The sequence below is a fragment of the Hemicordylus capensis genome, chromosome 2 (assembly GCF_027244095.1).
Source record: "Hemicordylus capensis ecotype Gifberg chromosome 2, rHemCap1.1.pri, whole genome shotgun sequence".
NCBI classification, from domain to species: Eukaryota; Metazoa; Chordata; class Lepidosauria; order Squamata; family Cordylidae; genus Hemicordylus; species Hemicordylus capensis.
The window spans coordinates 331,421,428-331,433,568 of record NC_069658.1 but is presented as its reverse complement, the minus strand read 5'-3'; the positions used below and the strand labels follow the sequence as shown (position 1 = coordinate 331,433,568).

General features: G+C 55.2%; 2 protein-coding genes across 4 annotated transcripts in view; one reads left to right on the top strand and one right to left on the bottom strand.

Annotated features, from left to right (window-relative positions):
- Positions 1 to 2,181: 2,181 nt before the first annotated feature.
- LOC128343555 (basic salivary proline-rich protein 1-like) lies at positions 2,182 to 8,311 on the bottom strand. Its single transcript, XM_053292813.1, has 2 exons — positions 6,427 to 8,311; positions 2,182 to 2,975 (listed from the first exon to the last, which is right to left on the bottom strand). The coding sequence occupies exon 1, from the start codon at positions 8,309 to 8,311 to the stop codon at positions 7,379 to 7,381; it is 933 nt and encodes a 310-aa protein (XP_053148788.1). The 3' UTR covers positions 2,182 to 2,975; positions 6,427 to 7,378.
- Positions 8,312 to 8,325: 14 nt separating this feature from the next.
- UNC5A (unc-5 netrin receptor A) overlaps positions 8,326 to 12,141 on the top strand; it is a 109,028-nt gene continuing 105,212 nt past the window's right edge. Inside the window, exon 1 of one of the 3 annotated variants that reach the window (XM_053292805.1) lies at positions 8,326 to 8,878. In XM_053292805.1, the coding sequence (XP_053148780.1) occupies positions 8,776 to 8,878 (103 nt within the window). In that variant the 5' untranslated portion in view covers positions 8,326 to 8,775. The remainder of the gene's footprint in view (positions 8,879 to 12,141) is intronic. The other 2 variants (XM_053292806.1, XM_053292807.1) reach the window with 2 other exon arrangements.

Below are 12,141 nucleotides of genomic sequence, written 5' to 3'. Positions count from 1 at the left end.
GGGTGTGGGAGGGGCAAGGGGGCACCATGGTGCCACGCCAGACCCCAGCAGCCAGGAACACTTGTCCTCCCCTCCTCATCCAAGGGTGGCAGCTATGCCCCTGACTCTCACCATCCCCAGCAGCTACAGTGGCCAGTAGTCAGGAATGTTGGGAGTTGTAGTCTAACCACAGTTGGAGGGCCAAGGAGCTTGTGCAGCCCTGGTGTAGACCATACTTGGCTAGATGGACCAATGGCCTGACTCAGCAGGGGGGCAGCTTCCCATGCCCTTAAATGGTCCAGGAGCACAGCCTCCTGCCACACCCTCAGGAGGCAGGTCCCAAGTCCTGTGCGGGAGCTGAAGGGGACCTGCACCCACCCAAGCATGTCTTACAGGGTGGAAGGAAGGCAGCAGCTGGCCTAGGCTTTTCTCGCCCACTTCAGCTCCTAAAGGCATCAGAGCATCTTGTTAATTGTTCATTTCCTGGAGCAGCTAATGAAATTAGCTCTGCGGAGCATGCAGGCACATGGCAAGGAATAGATCACATCCTGCCCCGCTAGGCCTGCCTTCCCTCACCTGCTCCTTGAGGGCTGTCACCCCCTGCTCTCAGGGTTCCCCCTTGACTGCCTTGGCCTTACCTGGTCCACATCAAACTCATTTATGAAGCATTCACCTCTTTCTTGACTGTCTGGGCTGCCCTGCCCTGGCCCAGTTTACACAAATGGGCCCCCAATGCCAGTTGAAGGACAGGCCGTTGGAAGGCGGGAGAGAAGCCACTGGTGGCTAGCGTAGATGGGTCTCCTTGAGCCTGGGCGCCATAGCAGGCCTGGGCTGTGTGAGTCCGAACTGAGGAGCATCAGCAGTTGGCCAGCAGAGCTCGCAAAAGCGGGCCGGTTCTCCTCGAGACCAGAATTACGGCAGGAGGAGCGTCCAGCCAGGCTCCAAGCCCTGTGCGACCGTGCTCCCGAGGAATAGTTGTGTGTTGGCAAAAAATTAGGTCAGGGGAGGGGGGAACGTGATGGTGTGCAAGCTGCAATCTGGGTAGGACAGAGGCAGCCAACCCACCACAGGCACTCAGCACTGTATCGAGGCGGGAGGAGAAGCAGGCCCCACCCCGTCCTACCCAGTTTGTGGCTAGCACACAATCACTACCACCTTCTTCAGTTGAACCAATAAGGGTAGGTTAGCTTCCCTGAAAGGCCATTTCCCTGCTTCTACGCACTTTTCCCCATAATGCATAGCAGCTGCAAGGGAGTCTCGGGTGTGATCTAGGGAGTACTAACGGAGTTCACACAGGGCAGCAGTGAGGCCTGGCCAGCTCCCCACGTGAGCTGGATTTGTGCCTTAGAAGATGATTCGGAATCCTCACCAGGACTCAGGGGCTCCATGGTAGACAAGCTGGTGTGAAAAAGTTTCCCCTCAAGATGAAAGGGTTTAAAAACAACAACAACAACTCCAAAATGACAACGGTGGACGATATTATGACAAGACCCAGGAAGGCTTTGACTCTCCAAAGCAAAATGATCTCCATGTAATCTACACTCTCCAGCATCCAGAGTCCCGAGTAGACTCTGCTGCTACCCCAAATCAGTGAGAGCACTTCTGTTACACACACCGCAGTGCCAAGATTCTGACACCAGCCATGAATATGGTAAGCTGTTCACAAATCCCTCATTTCCCCCCAGGGCTCACAGCAATTCTATGCGGAGTCCTCCTGAATCCATCTCTGTGGGGCCCAATTCCATGGCTAGGGCCTTTGAGATTTGCTGCTTCCATCGAGTCGTTGCACCCAGAGTCAGCACGTCTACTAAGCAGCACTTCAAGGAGGATTTATAGTGCAACATCAATAACTTTATTAAGGAAGCTATGAGGTAATCTGAAGGGTAGGATGAGGTTAGTGAGAAGCAAGATAACTGGACAGAAATAAAATGCAAAGCAATTGCTAAATTTAAGAATCAGATTCCTAATTAATATTAATATCCCACAATCCACTGAGAGTATATTGGAGAACTTCTTAAATAGTAACCTCCTGCTGAAAAATCTGTTTCTCATATGAAAGGCAGTGACTTACTGCATGGAGTTAAGAGTTCCTTGTTGACCGTTTGAAGTTGCCCTACTATGTGATCTCGTTATCCTTGCTAAAAATTATAGAAAATGCACAAGACTGGTGTCCCGCCCCCCCCCCCCCGCCACATTCCATACCCAACCACACCCATGAAAAGCCTTTAGTTTCCCGGTCTACTGAACAGTACCGCACAGTACAGTCTTTGGCTGTACTGAAGAGCTGCTTTGAGTTCGGATGGTGAGGCACTCCTCTTATGGGCAGGCCAGCAAATCCCATGGCCACAGCTGCTGCTCCCTTTTACTTTCTTCAGTCAAATGGTAGCCCTTAGGGGTCATGGTTGGCTCAAAGGCCACCACTTGCTGATCCCAAGATGATGATATCACATCTCCCCATCAGGAGATGCTCCCCCCCCCAGTGGACAGCTAGGTGGCCAGATGTGGCTTTTTAAAGCCAAATTCTGGCTTACGGCCCATTTGACCCACGAGTATACCCCTTAGGTTCTGGCAACCTTGGAGTTAGTTAGGGAGCGTGAGTCAATATGGGCAGGCAATGCAAGACAGAGCTTCCTTCCTGGCCTTAGGTAGAGGTGTGCCCCCCTGGCAAGGAGAAGGAAGATGGTGAGACCCCAGTTCCCAGAAAATCAGGCCACTACTCCTGACCTGTTGTGCATTTGGCAGGAAACCCCATAAAGGCAGAGGAAATGGAGTATGGTGACTAGCAAGCATCATCTTACGTGGAGGCTTCTAGGCACGTGAATGCGAAGTTGTTGTGGCAGGGTTTCCTGCAGCTGTAGTGACTAAAGGTTCTCTCTTCTTGGTGGGATCATGACAGAGGAAGACAGACAGCAGGGAACTGCCACTTCACCTACAGAAACAACTTTCCACTGGATCATCTGTTCTGCTAGCTCATTCTTGGCTCTGGCAGTAAAGACCTAAAACACAGCAAGCGGGGAGAGGGCAATGTGACTGTTAACAGGGCACCTTGGCTGTGATGTTCCCATGGCCAGCATCTGACTGTGCCCCTTGTATTCATAGCGTGCATGGGCAGTCACATGACTGGCATAAGCTGAGCCCTTCATGCCAGAGCCAGTGCTGCTGGGAAAGACAAGCCCCGAAGCGGCACTAGCCACCTCCTTTAGGACTGTTTATCAGCTTCATGCAAATAGAAGAGGCTAATCAGTCTCCAACTGCATGCTGCCAAGAGGCTGTGAATAAATATCCTAGAGAGGAGACCCTGCAAGGGAGAGCAAGTATGCGGTTGTCCCTCTCTTGCCAACCACCAAAGTGTTCCCGAACAGCAGGAGCTGTGCTATGGCTCCAGCCTGCTCCATGATTTGCATGGATTCCTCTCAGAGCCCCTAGGGAGGACTTGACACACAGGGGCGAATTTCGGAGCAACATTCCCCAAAGGTTGGGGGCCGGACTTAATTTTGGAGCCAGGAAGAGTGTAGAGACGGGAGGCCTGGGGAATGAATTCCCAGAGGGGAAAGTCAGTGTGGTTGGGGACAAGGGGGGAAACTGTACAAAAATTGAGTGAGCAGGTTTGGGGGTCATGGGAACTGCCCCTTCCAGGGAAAGGGAGGCGGAACAGCAGCAGTTCACTCCCTTCACTCAAACTGGCACAAGGAAGGCCTAGCTCAGAGACCATAACTCTGTGCCAGGAAAGACCCACGTGAAGGACACGACTGATCGATCCTGCCCTCCCAGCATTTGTTTCTTTCTTGCACCTATTAATTCTTTGTCCAGTGGCAGGCACGATTTGGCAAGGGCCAGTGGGGAGGGGCAGAGGCAATACACAGGGGGCGTAGCTAGGGGAGAGGGGGCTGTGTTCATCCCTCTCTCCCGGAAGGCCCCCCAGAGTTGAGGGAGATAATGAAGACAATAGGGAGGGGTGGAGCTGGAGGGCCCTCAGGAGTTGGGGCCCGTGTTCTTTGAACCTTTTCACTCAATTATAGCTACGCCCCTGGCAATACACTAAGCTTAGAGGCACAAGCTAGAGGGCAAAAGAGATCTGGGGGCAGAGACTAGGGTCGATGGGGAAGCACAGCAAGTCTAGGGCACAGAATGCCCACTGCATTCTGACCACTGGGAACCCCGATGAAGGCCCGTCTTTGGGTACTGAGCTTCCAAAGCAATCTGCCTTGGGATTGTTTTAATGAAAGGCAGTATATACATTTAAGAATAAAAATAAACAAATAAATAAAATACATTTAACAATAAATAAAATAAAAGCAAGCCTGCTCTCATTTTCTCAGCCACACTGAGAGCTAGAATCTTATTCTGCAGCCCCTACCCCAGCATACAACCAGATTCTTGGAAAGTCAAACTCCACATCCTGTTCTGTGACATACTGTGTGTGTGTGTGTGTGTGTGTGTGTGTGTGTGTGTGTGTGTGTGCACATATACTAGCTACAAGAAGGAAAGGGTTTCAGTGAATAATGGCTGAAGCCTTCCCTAGTAGGGATGGCTATAGGCCACCTCCAGCCTCAGAGGCAAGATGCCTCTCAATACCAGTTGCAGGGGAGCAACAGCAGGAGAGAGGGCATGCCCTCACCTCTTGCCTCTGGGCTCCCCAGAGGCATCTGGTGGGCCGCTGTGTGAAACCGGTTGCTGGACTAGATGGGCCTTGAGCCACCATTGCATGAACGGGTTCGAAGAACCTGGGCTGCCACCCCTCAAGGGCCACACATCATGCCCCAGCCACGCCTCTGCATCTGACATCAGACGCAGGGGCATTATTTTGCTTTCAAATGGGGCCACGCAGCCCCGTTTACGAGCAAAATCTGGCCAGAGCTACATTTGCAGCATGGCCAGAGCGGCTGTCCTTGCCTTTTAAAGGTAGGGAGAGTTGTTCCTGGCCATGCTGCAAATTCGGCGCTGGTCAAATTTTGCTCGTAAACTGGGCTGCGTGGCCCCATTTGTGAGTGACACCATTTGTGAGTGACTGCGCTGCAAACATAGTGCTGGCCAGACTCTGCTTGCAAATGGGGCCGTGCGGCCCCGTTTGTGAGCTAATCTACACACCCTGCATCTGACATTGGTCGTGTCTGATGCAGGGGATGGGGCTAGGTCCGTGGCAGTGGGCTGAACCCGAGCTGCTGCTGGTCTCCCGCTGCCTCTGGCCTTGTACTTGATCCAGCAGGGCTGTTCTTATGTTCCTATTATCTTAGGGATAGGCTGAAAGGTCCTGACCTTCAGCTACAGACAGTTTTGCACAAGCAACCCCTGGCCTGAGCTAAGGCATTCTGTTTGCACAAACACCAGGCCTGCCCCCCATGTCAGTGTGTGCCAGCCTGTTCCCCCTTTCACAGGGCACTGGTGTGTGTGTGAGTGAGTTGACTTGCCCTCTATTTTTCAGGCTGTTCCCAAAATTATCAGTGAGGAGTGGGGAGGTGGGTGGGACCTATTACTCTTGGGGCCATTGACTGTCATCTTTCATTAACAGCAGGAGAGCAGCCAAAGAGCTGGAACATGACCACAAGCAGGCATGAGTTGTGTGCATTCAGATTCCCGCTGGTGCTGCTCAGTCCCTCAAATTCCTGCCCCCAGTCAAGACCACCCAGGGGATGAGGAACACCTGCTGGCACAAGACCAAGTCTTCCCCTCACACTCCCAACAACTCAGGTCAGAGTGTGCTGGAAATGGGGGTTTCTATGGAAACCCCAGTGCTGGGCAGTGATGTCACGGCTGAGACGGTGCCTCATACAACTGGGGGCTATGGCTGCCAGGGTGGGTCTCCCCCCACCCCTTGGATAGCATCACCCCTCTGACATTTAAAGTGTGTGTGTGTGTGTGTGTGTGTGTGACTGCTTGCTCTTTACAGGATGCTGAGGCCTCGAGGGCCAGAGGTTTGGCAGTGCTGCCAAGTGCAGCAGGGTCAGGCCAGGATCCATGTTGGGGAAAGCACCCTCCAGGGAGGACCTGGGGCATGGGCATCCCAGCCCACCAAGGAGAAAACTCCCCAAATAAGTGCAGCAGAGCAAGAGAATTATGAAGGAGGGTTGCAGGAGCAGATGTATTCCAAATTCAAAAACAGACAATTCTGCTCAAAAAGCCCAGTGCATTTTGGGCCACAGGGGAATTACATGTGTTAAGAAAATGCACGCTGTAAATAAGCAGAAGAGAATGTTGCTTTTAGGGTTATGAATTGTCTGGTTTTGAATGCTGAATAAATCTCCTCCCGCACCTTCTTAGGGGTTGTTCTCAGGCGTCCTACCCTGCTTGAGAAGCCCTTAACAATCGGTGGGTGAATGCTGGGGAGGGGAGGGTTTGAGGGGGGTGCCCTGTTTCTTGGTAGGATGATGGGATGAATGCATTACTAGTGGCTGTAGCTGGCTGCCACACTACACTGCAGAGTTGCTAACGGTGGGTAGGATTTCCCACCTTCACAAAGTAGGGGTAGGTAAAACTTGAATTCCGGAAGCCCCACATTGAACGGCTCTTGGCTGTCAGAGAGTTCAGCTCCTCTCTCTTCCCAAGTAGGCCTTCTATAGGGAGATCTGGCCTTCCTTCCCAGTGTCCACAGCTCTTCCACAGGCACCAAACTCTAGAAATCTTGGAAATAGCAAAGGAGGAGAGTGCCTGAGGAATGGGCCCACATATTTCCTGGACATGTGGTGTGTGTGTGTGTGCACACGCACGCGTACACACACACACACACACACACACAGAGTCCACTCTGTGTGGTTGTATGCCACATTGTGTTGAGCCGTGAGCACAACTGCACCCTCAGTGCAGCTTTGTGAGTGTGAGAGGGTTGTGTGGGTGCAACCTGTGAATACTCCTGTTTTCCCGAGTCTGTGTGAGAGTCTGCTGCTCTTGTTGCCGCTTTGTCTTTGTGTTTCCCTTGTTCTCCTGTGTCTCTGTGTTCTTCATGTTGGTCTATGTGCAAGCCTGTGTGCATCATGCTCTGTGTGTATTTCTCCATGTGGCTCTGTGTGTCTATTGTCTCTGTGTGTGTGTGTGTGTGCGCCTGTATTGTTCTGTGCCTGTTTTGTCCCCTCTTTGTGTCTCTTCTTGCGGGCTGCTGCTGCGTGTGTGTCTGTGTGCTGGAAGAGGCACAGGTTTCTTCTAGCCCGCTCTGGCCAGCCTCCTTGTCTGACCCTGGCACGCCCCCCCCTCCTGCAGTGTTGGGTGCCCTGTGGGCTCCTTCACACCCTCGGCCCTTCTCCTCCCTCTCCTCCTCCCCGCCCCGCTGCTGCGGCAGAGCCAGCCCCGGGAGAGCAGAGGGGTCCCAGGCAGCTCCTCAGGGGACGTTTGTCCAGAACAGAAATGCCGATGATTGGCAGCCCCTGCGCCAGACAAGCGCAGGACTGGAGTCCGGATGAGACAGCAGTCAGACTGGGCTCCGGCCCCCTTGGGAATCCTTGCTCCCCAAGCAAGGTGTGGGGGGGGGGGGGCGGGGCGGGCGAGGAGACCGGCCGGTCTTGGGGGGTTGACTCTTCCAGAGCAGGGGGGCATCACACACACACAGCCCGCCCGCTGCCTGCTTCTGTCCCCGCGCTTTCCTTTGGGCAACGCGTGTGGCTGCTGCTGCTGCTTCTCGGGAGGGGCCCCCGGGGGGCTCAGGCTCTTCAAGTCGTGCACCAGCGGCGGTGGCTCGAGGGCCACGAGGTGATCGCTGCGGGCTGGGCTCTTGCCCCCTCACCCTCCCTCCCCTCCGTCTCACCCGGGGTGACTTTAGAGAGGGGGGCGCAGCAGCAGCGAGCGGGGCGGGCGGAGAGCGAGAGGCTGAGCTCGGGGCTCTTTCTCGGAAGGCCGATCGGGGGTGTCCTGGGTCGCCGCCGGCCCTGGCTTGCTTGCCGCCTGTTGCTCTGGCCGGCTTGGAGGGAGCGGGCTTTTGGTCGGACAGTGGGCCTCTTCTCTTGGCCTCTTGGGGGGTGACGGGGGCGAACTCTGGCGGCGGCGGCGGAGGGGGGGGCTCCATAAACAGAGTCAGCGAGGAGATCAGAACAGCCGCCGGGTTGGGACTCGGCCCCCCCCCCCCCGTTTGCCCCCAACATACGCACACCGCCGCCCGCCCCCTCCTCGGTCCCCGCGGGCGGGCTTTTCCTACCCGCCGGTGCTGCCGAGAGCCAAGCAAGACAGGTAGGTGTGTGCGGCGGCTCCGCCTGGCGGCTGCGGCTCCCTTTCCCTCCCAGCGGAGGGCTTGTTTGCCTCTCAGGAGCTTGTCAGTCTGGAACCAGCTGTTGCTCCGTCCCTTCCCGTGGCGGAATCCAGTCCGGGTTTTGCAGCCCCTCGCTGGCTCTTTCTTCTTTCTCTTCTGCATTGCCGCGGACAAGGTGCTCGCAGCCAGCCCAGCGCTGCCTGGCAGTGAGCAGGGAGAGAGAGAGAGAGAGACACACACACACACACAGACACACACACACCCGCACACGCACAGTCGCGCCGCGGCGACCGGCTGCTGGCAAGGGGGTCTATGCGGCTGCCCGGCGCGGACCTCCAGAGCTGGCTGCCGGATCGAGCCGCCTCCCCTCCCAGCCGCCCTGCCGCCCGCCACCCCCGCCCCGCGATCGCTCACCCCTGGAGCCCCGGCGGCGGGTCCGTCCGGCCATGGGCAGCAGATGGAGCGTGCTGAGAGCCCGCGGCGGGCTGGGGTGCTGAGTGCCCCCGAGGCACCCTGAGTGGGTGCAGCAGCGCGGAGCAGCCTCCAGCTGGGAACACCCCCCACCCCCCGCGACCCCCGCTCGGGTCCCGTCCCGTCCTCACTGCGGTCCTCCTTCCTGCCAAGGGATGGCTTTATGGCAGCAACTCGGAGCCGGTGCCCGCGTGGGCACGGGGCTGTGGCATGTCCTGCTGGCTGGCACGATCCTCACTAGCCATCTTCATCCCAGCGGTGAGTCAGAGCGGTTTTCACGCGCGGTGGCGTCGTCGGTCTCCTTGGGCAGCCGCGGCGGCGGCGGCAGCGACTCTCTTGAGCTCTGCTGCTCTTGTACCTTCCTTGACGGCTGGCATGGGCGGGAGGAGGGGGGGGGGAACGGAGCTGAGCCTCGACGGGGAGTACGGCGCCCAGCGGAGGACGAGAGTCTGGCAGAGGACTTGCGGCGGGTGGCAGAGGAGACGGGGCTCAGCAGGGGGCCTCCGAGCCGGCTGGTGGCAGGGGGCTTGGCACCGAGGAGGGGGCACTTGGCCCCACAGAGTGCGGCACCAAACTTTCCAGCCTGGCAGCACCCCCTACTCTCTGTAGAGGGCCGGGCCGTTGGGCTAAACGCCACCTGGAACTCTGGCTCTGCTGCGCCCGCTGCCCCCTGCCCTGGCACTACCAAGGGGGTCTGTGCAGCAGGAGCGGAGTCCTCTCCGTGGGCTCCATCCTGAACTTGCATTTGGGTTGTGCCCATTGTTGCTCTCCTTCGACTGAGCCCTCGAGCGTCAGGGTCTGTCTCTGTGCTGTGCGCCCCCTCTCCCCATCCGTCCCAGACCTCCTGCAGGCAGCTTCTCTTGGCTTCGGCAGGGCCGTCTTGGGGTCCTCCTCCTGTTTCCTCAGATTTGGCAGGCAGCTCTTTTTGCAAGGTGACTGAAGGATTTCGAACAGAGGATCCAGTCTAGTGTGGCTGTTCTCGCCTCAGGAGGGTGACAGGAACCTTTGCCGGGGAACACAATGACTGGGGCGAGACTTCAGCAACTATGAGGAGGAGGACAGCTGTGTCCAGTTGTTGGCAGGGGCAGGGTCTAGGAGGAGGAGAGGGTTAGGGGTGCAGATGCTTAACCTGAGCGGCCTAGGTCTGTGATGGGTCCCCAAGGTGAAACAGGTGCTGGGGGCACAGGGCCTGGTGATGTGGCTGTGTCCAGTTGCTGTGTGCCAAGGAGGAAAAAACTGATGTGGGAAGGGGTGTTGCCAGTGTGTGAGTGTGTGCATTAGCTGGATGACAGGGTGTTGTTAGGGGGCTGGCTAATAAGTATTTCATGTTCCTCACCAGCAGTGACACCCATCTGCTCAGCCAGAGACCATAGTCTGGTTCTTCTGGCTAGGCTCAGATGCAATCTACTGTTCGCAGCAGCATCTGGGGCTTGAACAAACAAAACAATGCAGTCACCCAATCCCTGCAAGGCAGGGCAAGGCTTCCTATTCCCAGAGTAGAGCTGGCGAACTGAGGCCCAAAGCCTTAGAGACTTTGCCCAAGGTCAACTAGCAGGTCAGTAGCAGAGCACAGAACCGGAGTGTGGTGGCCTTTTCTGTCCGACTCTGCCTCTTTTCCGTCAGGGTCCCAAAGAAACTGACCAGCACACAGGTGTCTTTGGAACTGCAATGCTTAGATCCACACCAGGAGAAGGATTTCCAAATTCTAACCCCAGTCACTCCGTCATAATGCACCAAAGGCACACACGCATGCACACACATAAACATACATGCACTCATGCACACATGCTTTGAAGGATCTTTCCAGGATTAAAAGGGTCTTCACAGATGGCACATCTACATAATGATTAAACATATACACCATTCATGTGCTGATGGCAGCGCACACATTCACACATGCAAGAGATAATGCAGACCCATGCTACTGCATGCACAACAAATGTCCACGCACATAAAAAGACGTATTGGTACTGCACACACATATTTGAACTGTAAATGCCCCTGGTAATAGCAAATCCTCTCTAGGCAACAAGCCTCCTGTCCCTCATGGCCACACACTCTCGCATGTCACCGAGAGTCCTGTACAGAAGGAGAACATCTGGCAACGAGGAAGAGGCATTCTCTCTAGAGCAACCATCAGCAACTGCACAAACAAGGCTCCTCTTGTACAGCTGCCCGGGGTTCCTGTTAAAAGCCGCACATGCCACGGGCAGCTTTGAAGCTGGAGGACCTGGACCTGGCAGCAGAGAGGAGCCGGAGTGGATGCTGTTGGTCTTTTCATTTCATCCCCTTCCCACTGATCTGCATGCCAGCTTGCAGGCAGCTCGCCAACTCTCCGGGAAAGCAGGGGGCATGTCTGCCAGCCTGGAGGCACCCTGACAAGAGGGGACTCCCACAGGGGCCATGTTCCCTCAGTGCTGGAGGTGAGAGAGGGTGTTCCATGTGGCTAGTGGCGGTGTGGATTGGGCTCACACTTTCCTCCAGGTCCTGCACTGGAAGCGGTCTGGCAGAACACAATGCCTGTCCATATGGACGAGGGCAGTTTGACCCATTTGCTCAGGAGGGCTGGACAATTTCTGTATGCAGCCAGCATATTCCTCATTGTTCCAAATCCACAGGAGCCCAGGCCAATTGCATCCCCCCTCCCCACCAAATGATTGTGTGATTCTGGATCTGGAGAATAAGGGAGCCACAGTGCCAGCAACAACAGCAGCCTTGGGGCCCCGGCACAGAGCTGAAACAAGCTTTGCAAAACTGACTCATTTCCCTTCATTCCAGCTCTCGGCAAGCCTGACTCCCCCCCCCCATCTACCTCCCTTGGGGTATCATAACTGCCCTTCTGTCCTGCTCCCTTAGCTCTGTTTTTGCCAACACCTCTCCTCCCCCCCACCCCGCCGCAAATCTTGTATCTTATTTTTCCCCTCTCCCTTGTGGGCTCCTTGCTGCTAATATTCTTTAGTTCAGATCTGTGACTCTCTCCCATCTCAGTGCTAGACACCCTTCCTAGTTCTGAGCAGTGAACAAAGGGTTCTCATGGGGCTGGGGGACCCTATCACAAACAACACATGATAGACGGTATTATTCTCTTGTACATTAATCCAAGATAACTGTGATCCCTTGCTTGTGGATGTTCCCTACACAATCTCTAGTATGGATTGAAAATCCCCACCATCCTCATGCATGACTGAAAGGGTCTACCTGTAGTCATCTGACCACTGTGGGTGTCAGTTTTAAGTCTCTTATTATTATAGATAGATGGGAGCTAGGTCCCCTCTTTCTTTCTTTCTTTCTTTCTTTCTTTCTTTCTTTCTTTCTTTCTTTCTTTCTTTCTAGTTCTTTTCAGTTTCTGCTCAATATTATTCAAGAAATAAACAGTTTGGTTCTGTAGCCTGCAAATAAAGTTAGTAAAGAGTTTTATTTATAGATGAAAAAGTGTTCCTGCACAAAACCACCCAGTTGCCTCTCTTTAACTGCCCTGATTGTTTGATAGGCCGGTGAAGGGGAAGGGTGTTTAGAGGGTG

What these genes read in the sequence shown, in the direction of transcription:
- LOC128343555 (XM_053292813.1), bottom strand. Translation starts at nt 8,311, where the DNA reads ATGCAGAAGAGAAAGAAGAAAGAGCCAGCGAGGGGCTGCAAAACCCGG.